Raw genomic sequence first — 18790 nt, 5'->3', positions numbered from 1 at the left:
GCTTTTTTTAAATGAATTTTTTTTAAGAAACTGCATACATCAGAGACAAACAATAATTTAAATAGCATGCAGTTTCAGTATGTACAAAAACTAGGACATAGAGATCCAGTTTAATTTTTTCTAGTTATTTACACCATTTTCATACAGCCATAATCTGTTAAATTACAATACTGGAAGATCACGATTGACAGCCACCACATTCACTCCTATACAAAGACAATCTATATACATACACTTGGATATCAACTGGAAAATGCAACTGGTGCAGGAGTAACTGGGACACACAGGAACACAGGGTATGTGCCCGTCACCTCCTCTTTGTTTACAGAAGTTGTTCCAAGCTTGAGCAGACTGAACACCTGGGAAAAATAATTTGTCCCCTTTTTCTTTCCTGATTTTTTTATTAGCCTAGTCATCTCCCATGGCTATTTATACAAAGTTATTTGCAGGCACATTAGGGAGCCCCCATTCATGTATAACTATGGGTTTCCACCTTGCCCATCTATTTTTATGAGTGCAAGCTTCACTAGGCATGTTGGAAGTGCTCCCCCCTCTCTGAGTTTATAGTGTTTGCACTGCACATGTGGTGCTGTAGAAATAAGGAAGGGTGAATTTGGTGAGTAGTTGCAGTGATGACAGAATGCAGTGGTTACACATGTATTAGGATGAAATTTGTGTAATGGCCTCATGAAATGGTTTCAATTAACATAAAATAGCTAAAAGTCTATTATGTTCTTTGCCCCACCTCTTCCTTTTCTTCAGATAATGCCCATTGTGTTCACTAGGAATTGCCTAGACCCAAAAGTTGGCCTGAGCCCCTTCCCAGCAAACCTGCTGCCTGAAACTTCTTCAGCCTGCAAGTACCCAACCAGTGGGGTGTAGGGTGGGCAAAAGCCACAATGCCTATGTTCCCTCTGAGTCAGAATGGTGTCACCAGGTCCCTGCAACTCTCTGGGTGGTGAAGGTGTGCCACTATTGGGCTTCCTCATCATTGCTTTTCCCCATCAAGCCTTCTTGTCTAGATGTTTTGAAGCTGCTTTTTCAACCTCCACCACTGCCCCAGCCACCCTAGTCCCCATTTCTACTTCATTATTCTGCAGGCTGCTGAACAGATGTCAAAATACTTGCACACTTGAAGTATTCAGAATTTGGTAGATATAAAAAAAATGCTTCTATTCCTTGATTATTACATCTGGGAATGGATTACCTCTGGAACAGTAATTTTTGTGCCGTGTTGACTTTTCCAGTCTCTAAACCTGGTGTAATTTATTTATTACCACTATTAATCTCCTTCCAATCAGAACGAGGATGACTGTTAATACAGTCTTAGCAGGAATGCCATCATTATGTTCTACACATAATCCAGGTCAAAGGAGAGAAATCATGAAAGTTGTTTTTTTTCCTTTACTGCCAACAGAATCACAGCTCCTTTGCCATGATAGAGATGACTTTCACGGATCAGAAAACAATTCTCAATAAACCAGATTTATAAAAAAAGGGACCAGCAGTTTCCCAGTCTGTGTGCAACTTCCCAGGGATGCCAGAGGTGGGCGTGCACACTGAGGATGCAGTGCTGTGCTCAGGCCCTGAAGGAACAGTCCTGCTGTGGAATGCCTTGACAAAGGTTAACTTTGCAAACTACCCAGACCCACTGAAGCTAAAAGCAGATGAAGGGTCAGTTTGGTGATACTTATTGCAGTGCCAAACACCTTGTATGGCTTCTTTTTACTCCCCTTCCCCCTTTTCAGGAATAAGCTCTATTTCCATCTGGGGAGAAATATGGCAATTCTTCCACTTCTGTCTGGTGTCTGCTCATCTAGGAGTTAAGTAAAAAAAAACAAAAACAAAAACAAAACAAAACAAAAAAAAGGATGGCTGCATGGAGCTGCCCTGGGGACAGCACAAAATCATGGGGGCAAGGCTGAGTATGGCAACTTGCTGAGTGGTCAGCAGGGACCTGCTATGGTCTCATCCAGATGAAGGTACTGAAGAATGTTTGGCCATCACCCAGGACTTGGCTGTTATGTGTCTCAGCTAGTGCTCAAAGGTTTATTTTGGGTGCCAGACTGGCAGTGTGGGCATTGCTTGTGGCTGTGCCAGTGAGGGACAGTGGCAATGCCCAATCTGATCATTCCCCTGGGGACTCCAGCAGCAGCCTGTAACTTTCACCTGCCTCCTCTTAATTTTGTTAATAAAAATGAAACAAACCCTCACCTTTCCCTCCCACTAGCCTACCAAGTCCTGTGATTCCTATCACCACTGCTCCTTAAACAGTGTCCCTTACATTTCACAGTGATCCTCTAAGCTAGAGATGCCAGGGCAGGTGTGAGATCCATGCTGGGAACACAAGGATTTGTTGTTCTTCAGAACAGCTCTATTGCAGAACCCTTTGCTAATGCAGTTTCCTTGCAGTCAAAAGCATAAGGGCTTTTTCCTTGTTTTAAAGCTCTGATGCAGTCTTGTAACTTGTGTGCATATGTATGTGAATGAATTTATAATCATGAACTGAGGTTTTCATGACAATAACCCCAAAGCAGTGTGTTCTGGCTGGTAGTGCTCTGCCTCTGCTGCACTGAGCTGATAACATTGCACATTGAAGGCTTTCACTACTGATGCACTTCTATCTAAAGCAAGTGTGAGTTGGTGATATAGGGATCAAGGTGTTTTTCCTCAGAAATCATCACCCAGTCTGGGAAGCACCAGAAACCACCTGGTTTTCAGTTTCCTTTGATGTTCCATTCTACAACAGCAAATCCTCATTTAATAATTAATAATCCACAGCATTGCAAGGATGGCCATGGATGAGAATTAAAAGCTTTTGCTTCTCTCTGCTGGAGAGCCAATCTACGAGGTGCTGAGTGCCACCACCAAGTGCAAATGGAGGGTGTCACCCTCACTGCTAGGGTTGTTGGGGCAGGCTGGGTGCTAAAGCCACTCCATGGGCTGCATGCAGGTCCTTTGGCTGTATTCCCACATCCAGAGGAGTGAGGTGAGGCCTGAGAAGAGGCAAGAGTGTTGGCACTACACTGCACTGCACTTGAGCATTAAATGCTCAAGTGTGAGAGCCATCTTGGCTGCAATCAGTGAAGGGCGATGTTAGCATGGAACAGGAGCTGGACAGGGAGCACAGAAGAGAGGATAGATACATGGAAGACAGTGAGAAAGGAAAAATTAGTAAAAGAATAACAGAAATAACTATTCTGTAGTAAAAAACTTTGGCCTCTCTGTTCAGACTGTCAAAGGAAAATAGCTATTGTGGAAGAAAAGGTGTCCTGGAATAATAATCTGGAACTTCTTACAGTAATGTTGCTACAGTGCTTTCAGCCACTGTCTCAAAACATAGCATAGTAGTATCTTGTAAGAACTTGAAAGAAATCCTGACAATGTTGCCCCATCTTGCTGGCATTATACTAGTTAAGGACTTAATTCTGGAAGGTGATGGCCTAAGTTCAGAAAAGCACTTAATTGTGTTCAGGTTCAATTAAGCCTCTCAGACATATTCTTGAAAGCACTGAGGCTGTGTGTGCTTTCTTACTGTAGAGCACACGCTTAAGTTGGCAAGTAAACCAGGCCCAGAGTGACCAGCTCTCTGAGCTCTGCTTGGTCAGTTTGTGTGTTAAACCACTATAATAAAAATAAATTAAAACCAAAATTAGAACCTATAAATTCAGAACACCTCTGAATTGCTGTCCTTATGCCTCAGCTGTGGGTACCAGTGACAAGTCCCACCATCCATAAGAGTGCCCCAGGGTCCTTTTGTCAGGCCAGGCAACACACTTTGTCATGCTTTGCTCAGTGTGAGTTTAGGATCAGTTCTTGAGACACCTGACAGAGAGACGAGAGATATCCTTTGTGGAACCTCCCGCCCCTCCTGGTGCATGTCCCTCTGCAGAGCCGGAGGGGAATCCCAGCCTTTGCTGCTGCCGGGGGCACGTTGGCTCTCACACAGTCACAAGGTTTGGGTGTAAGACAAACTACAAGCGGAGCAGATGCCATGCAGTGACCAGGAAGAGATGGGCTTTTGCTTGCTGGTTCTCAGCGTTCTTGTAGCTTACTGCTAATGGGCTCACAAGCGGGTTTAGAAAATGATACTTGAAAGAGGTGGAAAACAAACAGTTGCTAGAAGTGAAGCAGCCTTCAGTAGGGAGTCCTGTTCTTCAGAGGATTTTTCTGTTTGGAAGCTGAATAATGTCTACTGACTGGCTGTAAACTTCTCAAGGGAAAGAAATGCCTTTCTAGTCAGATGATATTCACAGATGGGCCGGCCCACAGAGAGTTTCGCTCCTTCACTGTCCTCATAAGGTGCTCTCAGCTTGAAAGGAGTGTTTGGTGTAAGTGCTTTAATGCCACATGGGCTCATCTTTTGGAGGCTTCGCCCAGGCCAAGTGATTCCCTGAACACTGTCTCAGGGCTCCTTAGGGTTGATGACAGAGGCTTGTCAGGATGAGGGGTGCCTGAAGACAACAATGGTTGCACCACCAGCTGGGCTTGAACACATATGGCAAATCCACATGCCGGGAAAGTCCTATACATAGTTGCCAAGTCTTGGCACGATTTCCCACCAGGGGTATTTTCTGTTACTGAAGCTTGAACCAGAAGGTCTGATGATGCTGCAGTACTCATCACATGTAAATACAATTCTCCTGTTTTTTAATATTTATTTTTCTACTTTTTTTTTTTTTTTTTTTTTTTAAAAAGGCAGTTCAGAAGATTTACATTGTACGTAACAGGGAAATGAATAATACCAGCACTTATGGTTCCTTTTAGTTATGTTTCGAAGATGGCATAGTTGTCAGGTAGAATTGATCTGCTACGGTCTATGAAACCTAAAACCCAAGAGAAAAAAAAGAGAACCAGTAAGACAATAGTCTCACATGTATATTGCACATTAAAAAAAATAGAACTAATTGCTACAGTGACACCATTAGGCAGTTCAATTCCTGCAGCACTGACATCAGCCATGCTGGCAAGAGGACCCAAAACAGACAGACACTCACACTTCCTTGGCCCTTGCCCGACTCCTAGGCATAAGCTGTTTGCACCAAAATCTACCAGAAACATTAATACACTTTGGGTCCATCCTATGGGATCCCTGAGTGGGCGATAGCAGATCAGCTCGCCCTCTTCCAGGCCATACAAGGCTGGACTCCACAAAAATTGTCTGGTTTAGACAAACCTTATGCTATTCTGCCAAAAAGATTTACATACTGTTTAACCGTGATTATTCCTTAATGTTGGAGGCTAAAGAGACAAATGGAGCTAAAATGGCCACCTTTTCCGCAAGGCACCTTGTATCAGAGGGCCTGGGTCTGTCAGATCTGCAAATACACATTTTTCAAGCTTTGATTTTTCACTCTATTATGAATTAATTAATGTGTCCCACTAGTAAAGTGACACATTCTTTGCTCTTGCCATTGCTTAATGACATAAAGATCTCATTACCTTGCTAATGACTTTATAATGGTGATTTATCTAAGTTTATTTAAGGGAATTTGTTTAAGCATCTTTTGTTTAAGTGTGTTTTCCCAAAGCACTTGTTGAACCAGTAAGTCCTGCTGGTCTTCAGGCAAAGCCTTATTCCAGTGTCTGTTATATGAGCTGTGGCTCTCTGCCTGCTCCAAAGCTACTGAGTCCAAGCTGCTCAGTGGCTTTTGTATACAAACTTTAAAGGGTCACTGCTTACTCTAACACTGGAAAAGAAGGAAAATACTGTGCAGAAACTTGTGAAAGCCAAGCAGCCAGAGAGACTTCTGGAAAACTAAACCAGCCTGTATGTTGTGGGATGCTAAAGGCTTCATGGAATTCAAAGGAGCTCTCAATGGAGCTTGACTACTTGTAGCAACACTCCCTTTAAAACAGCATCGTCCTTTCTACATTTGTCACCTTGCCCTGGAGGAGCCAAATGTCCCTCAAAGGCTCAGTCACTGAGGTCAACAGATCTAGGCTAATTGTACATCTAAGGCTTCTCCCAGATCTTGTGGCTCAGGAGCAGCTGGCTTATCTCTAGCAGCACTCTATCACTACAAACCCCAGTGCAACCAGCCTAGCACATGCTAGGATGGAGAAGGGAGACAGTTTCTGCAAAGTAATATATGCATAATACATGTGGTGAATTTTAATATAATTATTAATTTATACACATAAAAATTTCCTAATACAAAATTAATTTTGCCTTAAGCTTTTCTGTATTTTTCCTAAAAGTACCACCTGCATTTTTCATGGGCACTGAACTGATGAACACATTAATACCAGGGCAGCTCCAGTTTGGCACCAGATCTCACTGTTTTCAGAACCCAGCGCTTGCCTTTAAAGTCTAAAATGTTGATTTGCAAAGACCTGACTCCAGCCCTAGTCTGTCAGAGAGGAAAGTGGCTTGTTTGGGCTCATGGATAATTAATGTAGTCTCTACTTTTAAAACTAAAAAGAAGCCCAAAGTGTAAATAACAGTGCCTCTCTTACAGACTGGATCTTGCCATGCCCCATTGCCTCATGCGTGGTCAGGCATGGAAGGACTGAGAGATCTGTGGGTGGGACCTGCGTGGTGTGGAACAGCTGCACACACAGCAGGGCTTAGTGTGCACTCACTCGGACTTTGCTACGTGCTGTACAAGGCTTCCCTGTCCTCCTTCTGACACCAACTCTTTTTTTAAAATTTTTGGCCTCAGAAGAACAGATATGCAGCATGATGATTTAAAAAGAAACCAGGTTATACTTCATTAAGTGGCACGTGACTGTATAACTCTACATAATGGGGCAGCACGTGTTTGTCTGTGTGAGCTGCATTTACAGCCTGTAATTCTAAATGTTGGCTAGACCTCATGGTGTGTTCAGTGCATGTTGGAGAAACAGCTGCCAGCTTTGATTTTCTTTTGAAAACAACAGTATTCATTTATAGTCTTAAAAAATTAATCTCTCAGCTTACCTTGTTAGATGCCTACTTAATTCATGAACTTCCATTTCAGAGCTTTTAAATTCATTAAGCTCTTTTCGAATGGCTGCCTGCAAAGGACAAAGAAACTCATAAATGTATAAATGAGAGAGATGAAAATATATTCACTTTGCTCTCAAAACAGTATATTAAAAGTAAAGCAGTGAGATAACATTATCAGAGAGACAAAGACTTTAAAATGTGAAAAGGAACAGAGATAAACATGTTTTAAATCACATAAAGGGAAGAGAGAAATGCTTTGGTGGAATGTCTCAATTTCAAAACATATCACAGACAATGCAGGTACAGAACCCAATTCTGGCTTATTATGTAAACATTTACATGTACAAAATCCAAATTAGCACAAGCATGAGAAAAAAAATGTGCACTGCAGTTTGTGAAACACTGTGATCTGTTCCAGAGCTGGACTGTGACTAGACTGGGCCCAGATCCTGACAGACTTGTGTTTGAGATGTCTTCTGCCTTTATTGTCCTGAATTTCCTCAGGTGCTCTTGAAGTGGCTGATTTACTTGGGAAGGAAAGAGGCTCCCTGCACTCTACTCTGCCTCGGGCTGTGCCCCTCTGACTTGCTCCTTCATTCTGACCCAGCTGTGCTGTTTATTGAAGTGATTTGACAAATTAACCAAGCAGAAAACTTGCCATGGCATGGTGGTATTCAGCCTCTGTGGCTTGTCTGTGAGGGAAAAGAAAACCAGGGGGCACTGGCAGGAAGAAAAATACTGAAGAATAAAAACACAGAGGAGGTGACATGGGGGAACTCAGCTGCATGGTAGAGATGGTGCTCAGCAGAAATGGCTCAAGTCCCAAGCTCAGAATTAAGACCTCTGAGAGCTCTGTGGTATTTGTTGCTCACGAGTGGTTTCACTGTGAGCATTTGGAGGGGATGTACAGGGTGTTAGCTGTGGCCAAAGGCTCCCATGGGTCTGAGGTGTGTGCACTGCTTTTCTGTGTGATGCTGAAACATCGGCATCAGATACGGGAAGGGGGTGCTCCCGTAACTGGCACTTGTGTCTGTCAGCAATTTTTCTCAGCCAAATAAATCAAAACCAGTATGAGTAGCACAAGCCCAAAACAGGACTTTTACAATTGCTACTGCTCCAGTCAGCAACTACCTTTGCTTTGACAAACCCTAAGTGATAGATTTTGCAAGTGTTTTTGTACATGAAAGGCCCATTCTGCTCCTTCTCCACAGCTTTGATTTCTTAATTCCCTTAGAAGTGCCTGTCAGGCACTGCCTCATCCATCAGGACAGAGTGATGGCTATGCAGCAGCTCCTGGGCTGCCCTCAGCAGACCAATCTGCTACTGAAGTGGCAGGGGCCACAGGGGTGGTTGACTCCTACAGGGATTGAGATCTATTCCCACCTCCATCCCTCATCTGTTGGAGAGATGCAAAATTCCCTTGTCATTCCCCTAAGAGTCAGGCCTGCTAAACACAAACTCTGACTGAAGGCAGTTCCCTCCACACAGCACACAGAGCAAGATTTACTGGCAAACAGAAAAGCCCATTGCTAAAATCTGTTTTTGCAGTAAATCTAGTCTGTGCTGAGCAGTGAAGACAGCTACTGAATCACAGCTCTGCAAGAAAATAATCCTATCTAGGATGATGCAGCTTTGTTTCAATTTGTCTGGTTATTTTTTCCAACTATGCCAGTGGGCATAGTGTTGAGGAAAAACACGTCACCTGAATGACAGAAATCAGAATACTGCCCACAAGACCCAACAAACCTCAATCTATCTGCTTCCTTATGTCATAAAAGGCATTAATATTGAAATGACAAACATCTCTTCTTCTGATGGTGCTTTGCTGAGAAAAGGTTAATTTTTCTCTGACTACTGAACTTGCACATGCATTATAAAAAAAAGAAAAAAGGGACAAGTACTCTGCCTTAATACTAAACTCCTTACTAGGTTACATTTAATAGTGGTATTTAATGCTTGGTCTTTTCAGAGACATAGGATGAGGGATCAAATCTCCATCCCCAGCTGAAGTTTCTCAATGTCTTTCATCCCAGACAGGGATCTCTCAAAGGCTGTAGAACCAGTTGGGAGATTTATTCCCTCCCTCATCTAATAATTAAGAGAATAAAGCTAAGTAAGTTGATTAATATCTTGTCAGACATGGTGAGGTAAAATGAGAAAAGCTAATTTAACCCAGTATATATTATGGTCTATGGACAATCCTGAGGAAGTTTTTCTTTTTTTTTCAGATCAGTTTATTCTACATTAACATAACCAAAACTAAACTCAAAAAGTCCCTGTATCAAGGAGGAGAACAATGTCACAAAATTATAAAAGTCCTTTGGCTGAATTATACAAGTATAACAGGCCATCCTTTGCAAATAAAACCAGTAACTCCATAGATGAGTGGTATGGTTGGAAATTCTGTTAAAGCTCTAAACATTGGACATAATGCTCTCCATTGCAGAATGAGTGAGTTCCATGGCAAAGAAGTAGTCAAGGCTTGAATTCAGGTATCTGAAAGCCTTTAAAATTAAAAGGGCATCATAGAGTGACTATAAGATTCAATACTGAATCACTGAGCCTCATAGTCCTTGCTTCTTACAATGTCCATAAAATCTTTTAAATATTTTTCCTGAGGTCCCATTAAGACCCTCAGAATGTGACTGATATAATTTGCCAGGAACTTAATCCCTCTGCCATCAATGTCAACGCCAGAGACACTATTAAGTGGAATTTCCACTAGCTCTCAGAAGGCAGTGCCATCAATGCCAAAGTGTGCCTTCTTTTTATCTGCAGGTCTTTTGTGATTTCAGTTCAGGGCTTAAAATACTCTGTGGCAGAAATCCTGAGCAAATATCCCTGTTGTAACACAATAGATAAAAGTGACTCTGGCTTTGGAGGGATAAAGGTACCTTTGCCAAATTGACCTGCTGGCATTTTCACACCCAAACCTGTCCTGTCTTGGCACAGCCATTCTGGCACACATTCCCGTCTCACTGCTCTGCTAAGTCTTGCCAGAACTCTTAGCTGGCAGCATAATGTAGTAAGACCAAAACCAACAAACAAATATTAGGGCTGTCATCAAGACCTTTCCTCAAGGGGCTTGGGATTCCTTCCCTCCTGGTTTCCATGCATATTGAAACCTTCTTGCCAAAGATTTATGCCTCAAACAAATAAACAAACCTTGTGAATGGAAAAAAAAAAAAAACACAGGTGTGTTGGAAAGGGATGTCAGGTAGATATTTAGTCCTTACAGCCATGGGACCTGTGTGACCCAAGGGATGTTTGCCATGACATACTCTGGCTGTTTAGGCCATGGCTCTCCCAGAGTTGCTCCACTTACTTTGTCAGCGGCTGTGAGTCGTGTCCACGGTTTGTCCGCTCTCCTGTCGTAGTCCTGCGCGTCTGCCACTTCCACGTAGTCACTGAAGCGGATGAGGATCTTCCTCTCACGTAGCTCTTCTACTGTGGGCCTTTGACTCAGCTGCAGGTTTGAGGAAGGAGTGGAAAAAGACATCAGGACTTTGCTTTTTGCAGAGTGCTGCTTGGGGATTTATTTTACTGCAACCGCTGTTACAGTAAAAAGAGGGTTTGGACATTCCCAGTGCTTTGTTTTTATCTGCATTTCATGGAATTGCTATCTGGGAAATGTCCTCTTGTTACTCTTGACCTTGAATATCATCTCACCTTGCTGCAAGAGCAGCCCACTGTTCTTTGTGAAGCTGCTGTGGATGGAGAACCCAATTCCCAACTGAGGTTGATCACCCTTGGCAGAAATGAGATTTCTGAAAGTCTCCTAGTGCACTGATGTCCCAGGAAGAGACAAAGACCACAACACTACTCTAAAATGACCTCCACACGCTGTACACTTTTCAGCCTTCTAAAAAGACAACACCTGCTGTTGTCTGTACTTTTGTACTGCCTGGGAAGAGTCAGACCAAGGCATGGAGTGGCTTCTGCCCTGAATTACATGCAAAAGGTGAAAACCAACTTTATTTACCATTCTTATATTCTGCAGACCTGTCCTTACCTCCAGAAAAGGCAGGCAGGATGATTAGTGCTCACTGAACTTTTATCTATTGACAGCTGTGGTTTGTATCACAGCATATTTGATTATCAAAATTTTATGTTGCATACTACAAGCCAAAAGAAATGGCAGTGGTGGACTTTATCATGTTAGGAAAGCATCTTCATTGTTTCAAGCATTTCTTTCAGATTCCACAGCAGAATAGGCAGCCACAGTGAAAAACTCTTCTTAAATTAGACAGTGCACGAGTCGCACAGCCATTTATATGGGCAGGGACAGCAGCTGGCTTTCAGGGATCAATTCTCCTTGGATGCACAGCATGCTGGTGAATGTCAAAAGCAATTACACAATTGTTTCTGAAGGTGCTACATAAATGTGTGCATGTGGCTGTGGATTAGCTGGGAAGTTTCACTATTAGAGTAGAACACTTGTGACCAGGATACATCAGGAAAAGTAATATCCTGATAACAATTTCCTACAGTGTATTATGCTCTTCCCACTCACTAGAAATGGATGTGTTTGAAATACTTTACCCTTGTGAAGGGTAAAGGATCTAAATATTTAATAAAATGCTTGAGATTCTATTCTGCAACATTATTTATGCCCCTGAATCCACCTTTCTTCCAAATAAAGTATCTCAGTTCCCTCCATTTCATCTTCCAGAGAGAATAAAGACTTAAAACAGCCAAGTTACTAAGTGAAGGGTGAAAAATCCCTCCTTTCTTCAGCACTTGGGTGGAGCTCAACTATTCTATTCCGCATCAGGATGTAAGCCTGTGTGCTTGTTCTTGGCATGGTTGGTTGTCTTTCTCTTTTCTGTTTAGAAAAGATGATTGTGATGGGAGGTGGCAGTGGGGCTGCTCTCCTTACACCAGCATCCCGGAGCATGCACACTCAAATTGGGTTCAAACACCTCATGTGGAGAGTCTGCAGAGCTGCACTAATGTCCTGCCTGTGAGATGCTCTGGAGAAGGGGAATGAGGATGGAAAAAAGATGCACTGACTTTTGTGCCAGCACTCCGGCTGTGAAAGAGTCCTGAAATCCATGGCTTGGTATCACATAGTTAATGTGTAGCCATAAATCTACATATATTTCCATATATAAATATATGCACACAAAATATATTCAGTATATTAAACCAAAGTGCCAATCTGATCATGCTAAGTGTAATGGGAGAGACAACCACGCTAAGTAATTTTATAAAAGCCATTAATTAAGGGCTACATTGTTTGAATGGTTAACAACTTTCTCTGCCTTCTTCTCATAGCATTGCAGAGATTTCTTGTAACCTTCTAGGTGTGAGAGTCTTGCAGTATGTTCGGGCTGCCAGAGCTCCCTTAACTCTTGAATAGCTGGGAAACCAGCTTTGCAGGACAGACTGTAAGCAGCCCCACTGCAGGTGTCAGTTCGGTGTGTGTCCGTGCTGAGGCACAGCTCATCTGAGATCTCACATTGCAGTTTATTTTCATGACCTGTGAGCTGTGGTCTCTTGGGTCTAAACAGCTTAATGCTACAGAGTCCTTATTGAGCAACACCTGAGAACAAGCTCTTCTAACAGGCAGAAAGAATAGGGCACATTCAAAAATTACAGGACAAGGACATGGCCAAGGGCACCATGCAATTGTCTGCACAAGGTGTGGTGCTCCAAGCAGGGAGAAGGGGTTCTTAATGACCCTTTTTAATTTGCTTCAGCTAATGTCAAAGGGATGTACATGCATGAGTGTGTCTGGACTTTTTCTGTGCACACTACCTTGGCATTTGCATTTCTATTTATCTATTTGTGAAGATCTGGAAGCTGAGGGAGCAGGGTAATTCTATGGTGAGTGATTAATTATGAGTGTGAACCAGGGTAAAATTTCCTTTCAAAATAAATGGATTTGTATTAATGCAAGAGCAGTAAATGAGGACAGGACCTCTCATGCCTTGTCACAGGAGGTCAGATATTCTGGAGTGCTGTAGATACAAATGGGCATTTATTTCCCAGGCTTTTACTAAGGCAATTGAAAGGGAAGGTTTAACACACCCCCTTTTGTCTGTGGCAAAGGGACATAAAATAAAGCAAACATGTGAAATGAAGCAAACATGTGAAATGAAGGAAACCCAAGCACCCCCACTAGGTAAAGTGGACTGGCTCTTGCCAGTCTGATCTTGGGATTTAGTCAAATGCAAAATGCTGAGTTTGCCCCACTTCAGTCACAAGGAAGCTTATCTTTCATGTCATCACTGCCTGCTCTGCTTCCTCATTAAAATGTTACAGTTGTTATTTAAAGAAGAAAACAAGATAAAAAATTACAAACCCTACCCAGCAGCAGCCCTCCCCCTCCTTTGCTCCCCACCTTCTGCAGTAAAGACTTAGGAGCAGAATGTGATGAAAATGCCCTGAGGACCTTTCCCTCTGAGTATAAATGCAGTTTATCCAAATTAGCCACTAACCTTTTCCTCTTCTGTGACCTTTCTCCTCCCTGCTGCCTCTCTCTCACCTCTCTCTGATGAGTCCCACCTCTCTCAAGAGTTCATTATTTTCAACAGCCTTTGCTGATGCAAGCCAGTGAAGGTCAGTTAAAGAAAAGCTTGAACATCTTCAAGCAGGGGAGACATTTCCCAGAGAGGTACCAGTGAACAGAGCATTTAAATTGGACAGGGGCAAGAATTTAACAGGAGCAAAGATTTCAGATTATTGCATGGATTTTAAGAAACAGCCACACCTCTCCAATTTGATAGTCAGTATTATAGCTCTGAGAGATTTCCTTTTGGAACTAGACCTCTGAGAAAAACAAGTTATTGGCAGTGGGGGGATAGGAAGCAGTAAACAGCTCTAGGGATTGGGAAGCATGGTGCCACTTAAGAGGAGAGAAGATAGGAAAAGTTCTCTTCCACTTTGCAAGTGATTTGTAACATGTTCTGTTAATCCAGGCTACGATTCTCTCTCCATAATTGAAGTCCTCAGGGGACGTTCAGGTTTGTGTTAATTGCCTTGGTCCTTGGCCAAGTTTGTCATGGTTCAGAGAAGATCCATTCTTGGTAGTAATTCATGGGGGCCCGGATCTCCCTGTGGATGTGACCCAACTGCAACACTTCCAGAGGGCTTCTGCACATTAATATTCTTTGAATGGGCTGAAGGTCAAGACCAGTGCTCAGAGAAAAAACCTTCTTAATGCATGTCCTTCCACTCAAATGATGCACATCCGCGTGCCTAAAGGTGCTCGGTGGGCCTGAGGGCAGGGAGAGAGGACAGAGGGGCTGGACATCTCAGGTGACAGGCAAACATGCTTCCACTCTCCTTCCTTGGGCAGGAGGGACACAAACTGCTGAGAAACTTAGCCAACAGTATGTCCTTAATTTTGTTATTTGAATGGTAGCTATTCCTCATCCCAGTTAATGTGGAACTAGATGAGTTGGAGAGGATGGAAAATGCTAAAAGAGGCAGCTCACTATAGGTCGCCTGATTTCTTTATAATATTTTTGTTTTTTTAGAAATTGCCTGTCCAGATGATGAATTCAACTGGATATTTATTGCTGACTTTAATAAGGCATCTAGAACTAGCAAGGTAATCTTACTTATTACAGCAGGTTGTGTTACAACTTATCATTATAACACTGTAACAAAATGTCAATGCTGACAGAATTTAAAGAATGGCTTTTTTATGGATGGAGTGGGTTCCTCCCTTGGAATTGGAATGTTGCCACAAAAAAAAAAAAAACAACCAACTGGGGACAGTAGCAGTTTCTGCAGTGCAAGGTCAAAAGTCTCATCAGTGGCTTCTACAGAACCCACTTCCCTTCTCATATCCCAACTTCACACGTTTCCAAAAGAGGCAACATGGCAGAGTTTCCTCATGTTGGATTTACTCTGTGGGCACGTGTGCTTGAAAACTCACTGCAAACAGAAAGGGCTCCTGGGCAACACACTTGCTGTGCTCAATTAAACTTCTGCTTGATCTGGGGTTTAAAATCCTTTGGTACTAAGACTTCAGTACAAATGGACAGAAGGAGGTTACCACTCTGCTGTAAACACAAAGACACATCTGGGACAGGCTCATGAAAGATACAGCTGCGGAATAACAACTATTTTTGCAGGATTCACTCAGTGGCTGACATTTCTAGTTGTTATCTAAAACACCTTCACACTTTATTCACTTCTTTTCTCTAGTGATTTCTAAGCTTTTATGATGGTATGTTTGGTAGGTGAGAACAAAATCTATTGTTAGATCAGCCCTGCAGTTCTTTCATTAAAATTATATGTGTCACTAGAACAATTTACAACAGTTTAGAAAGATGATCCAAATCAAACAATGTTAAGTCATGTTGCTGTCAACCTCAGAAATGTGGGGGAGAAAAATCTTTACTAGAGTGGAAGCCAAGAAAAATGACTAAAGGGTATGTGATCAAGAACAGGGTTATGAACCTTGAAGAGCCAAAGGCCAGGGCCTTGGTCTGATGCTGCTTTCCCTGTTGTTCCTACATAAAAGTGCAAACAAGACAAAGCAAGAAATTTCCCCAAAAACTGCTGAGGTTTTAGGGAGCAGACACTGATGTGAAGCAGAGGCAGCCTGGGTGCTTTTGCTGAGCTGTGGCCTCTGCCTGTGACAGATGATTCCTGTGCTCTGCACCTTTCCTACAGGACAGTGAAGGATGGGAACTGAGTGGCGATGGCGCCGGCTCAGCCAGCAAGCCCTCGCTTCTTGGGTGGCACACTGGGAGTGGGGAGCTTTGCTCTGTATCTATTACAGCTGCTCCTCAAATGGCATCAAGCTCTGCACTGGATTCCTGTACATGTTTACCCTTCAATGTACAGGGAAACTGAAAGCCTGGTAAAATGGTATTTCCAGCCCTTGAGCAGAGCCTCAATCCCATGAAACATCTGCAATGCAGTTAGGATCTTTTCTTTCAGGCAGTGCTGAGAGGAAATGCAAACTCATCCCTGTCATTGTGGCGAGGAATATAAGTGTTTTACAAACAACATTATGGCTCTCTATCTCCTGAAGAAAACAGCAGTATCCCCCCACTGCTGACCAAGAATTCTACCTATTTACATGAAGTGAGAATAAAGCATGAGACTTTTAACCAGGGTAGAAAGCAATTCAGTTCTCAGAATGTAACTTTTCCACATATATTTAGAGACCTTTCCTTGTTATTATTTATACCATGAAAGCTGTGATCACATAGGTCAAAAAAACTAAGCCAAAACCAGAAAGGGAATGGTGCTGCTTCACAAATGAGTTTTTAGAGGGCTTTCTTTACCCTTGGAGATAGGAAATATGTCAGTGCAGAAAGAAAGTTAATCTGCAATAGCAAGATGGTTTGTTCACTGTGTATATTTGGGCATCCATAGACATTTATGCCAGCTGCAAAACTGAATGTGTACATCTGAAATGACTGTTCTTCAGTTTTAAGAGTAAATGACTTTTGAATCATGTGATGCTGTTTTGTTTGTCCTTCCCTGCCAATGCAAGATTGTTTTCTGCACTATATGCTTTTTCCTAAATGCTTGTCTCTATTTAGTTTAAATGCCTCAATTGACAATCTCCCTTTGCAGATAATGTTTAGCTTCCAGTTTTATGAGGGTTTTTTGGGTGGAATTTTCAAATCAGCATTGCTTTAACTTTGCTCTCTGTAACGGCTAAAGAAGCCATTACATTTACAAGAAGCATTGGTCCTTGTAAATGCTGATCTCTATCCTTCACTTTTCAAAACTCCTTCAGTTATGAAGACTAGATCTTCTTTTTTCCTGTTTGAAATGTTACCAAAGTGGTTTCCTTTGCTCTCTGTGGACTTACACCCTACAACATTGCTGATTTCTTTTAAATATTTTTGTAAGACTTGTTTCACGCTTTACATTTGAAAATGGTGCTGAAGAAAAGGAAAAAGGCAAACGCTGTGGAGTAGGGAGAAAGTTGCAGTAGTGATATAATAAGATCAAAATTGCTTCTCACCTTACGTGTTAATCTTCTCTTAATCTCTCGTTTTTCCTCCTGCTCCTCTTGCTCATTCCGGGCTGTAAAAGATTTACAAGGATCTCAGCCTGTGGACTCATCAGGTATGCACCGTTTGCAACAAAATAAGCCTTTCCATCAGTAAGTGTATTAATGTTTCAGGACCTCTCTGATGCACAGTATGTCCCTCTGGGGCTGGTGAACGTCCTCGATCGGTAGCTACTGCACTTCTTCACACACTTCATAAAACATCTACAGCTTCCTTCCTTTCCCTATGTTGGCATCTCCTCATGTGTGTCACTTTCTAGAAGGGCTGGGCAGCAAGCCAGCTCTTCAAAAAATGTTATCTCCCTGCCCACAGGCCTGGCGGCCTCAGCTACGATAGGGCTGGATTCTGCAAGCTTAATGGCTGGAAAAGAAACGTGCATTTTTTTCCCATCTGCAGAATAATTTCTTGCAGCTACTTTTTGGAGATAATAGAAAAAAAAAAACTTTGGAATAGAGGAGCCAGGCAAATTTTGCAACTTCCCATGGCATGAGCAGAGTTAAGGAGAGTGTGTCCTTCCATCATGAACCTTCAAAGTGTCATACTGGAGCATAAAAGCTCATCCTAGGTAAACTAACTTTCAACATTAAGCCAAAAGATCACGTGCTACAAGTTCTTACCAGGGCATGCCTCAACTTTCTCCCTCAAGAGCTCAGTCACATTTGAGTACACTAACTCTTCTTCAATTTATGAGCAGGCTGTCATGCATTGTCTTTGCATTGACCTTTACAAAAAGCCACTAAAATCCCAGGCTTCCAGGTACCCAGCTTCTCGATCAGTTAGGATATGTCTCCACTGCTTCACTGATGGCTGAAATATTCTTCACTCCAATCATGCCAGCACATAACTGGTGAGAGCAAACACAACTCATCAGCTTTTCCAGTAAGCACTCTGTGCCCCTGCTGGAATCCAGTTTTTGCTCAGCTAGGACTAGCTCAGGCAGGAATAACTCTCTGCAGGGGACACTATGGACCTCAGAGGCCAGCTGAGGATAGGTGCCTCAATTTAAATCATTAAACTTTGGACTGCACTAAACTCAAGGGGGCATTCCACGTTCCTCTCTGCTGATCCTGCAGATGGAACAGGCATGTCCTGCAGAGCAGCAGTGAAAATCCACCAGCAATAACTTCTTCATCTGTGAGAGCACAAGCCAGCACTCTCACTAGACAGCTGGGGCTTTCCCCACACAGAAATGAGACCTAAGGTTTAGAGCCCACAGAAGCCTCTGAGCAGCTGAGGAGGGCTAGGCTGCAAACCAGGTTTCTCTCTGCTCAGGACAGTAGAGCTGACAGTGCTATCACAACTGCTCACTGACTTCATCAAGACTGGGGAATCTCCACTGAGGTGGACAAAGAACCTGTCAATGTTATGATGTTTCACACTAAAGTTCTGATCTTTAAGTGCCATTTTATTAAAAATACTGCTTATCTTTTCAGAAGGAAGGAAACCAGTAGGGGGCTAAAAAGAATACAAGACAACAGAGAGTCACAACTGTCTTTTTAAGCAGTCACTGGAGTACCTACACCGATAAATGTAATTTTTCTTTTTCAATGTTTTTTGTCCCTACTGGGCTGGATAGTCTTCTAGCAATTGACCCTCTAGCAATTTTTTTCTTCCCTTTGTGTCTCAAATTTGGAGGAGCTGGTCCTACAAATTCTTGCTTTCAGACACAGCACTAACTAAAGAGAATCCACACAGAGTCAGGGTAAAACTGCAAGCAGCCAAGGAGTTATGTATAAAACTTAGTAATGGCTATTCATTTTTGCCCTTGGCATCTAATAATTTTCTCTTCTCCTTACTCTCAGCCCAGCCATCCACTTTCAGAGACAGCCAGGCAGGCTTATGACTTAAGACAGGTAAAAGCAGAAAA

The 18790-nt window shown here is 42.6% G+C and overlaps 1 protein-coding gene across 11 annotated transcripts in view; it reads right to left on the bottom strand.

Moving 5' to 3' along the window:
* PHACTR1 (phosphatase and actin regulator 1) overlaps nt 1–18790 on the bottom strand; it is a 299654-nt gene continuing 280864 nt past the window's right edge. For all 11 annotated transcript variants that reach the window (XM_021536496.4, XM_021536498.4, XM_021536503.4 and 8 more), the window contains 4 exons: nt 16875–16936; nt 10257–10397; nt 6923–6999; nt 1–4826 (listed from right to left, as the gene is read on the bottom strand). In XM_021536496.4, coding sequence (XP_021392171.1) covers nt 4811–4826; nt 6923–6999; nt 10257–10397; nt 16875–16936 — 296 coding nt within the window. In that variant the 3' untranslated portion in view covers nt 1–4810. The remainder of the gene's footprint in view (nt 4827–6922; nt 7000–10256; nt 10398–16874; nt 16937–18790) is intronic.

This window comes from Lonchura striata, chromosome 2, assembly GCF_050655825.1.
Source record: "Lonchura striata isolate lonStrDom1 chromosome 2, ASM5065582v1, whole genome shotgun sequence".
Lineage (NCBI taxonomy): Eukaryota > Metazoa > Chordata > Aves > Passeriformes > Estrildidae > Lonchura > Lonchura striata.
The sequence above is the reverse complement of the archived record's forward strand: the minus strand, read 5'-3'. Positions and strand labels throughout refer to the sequence as shown.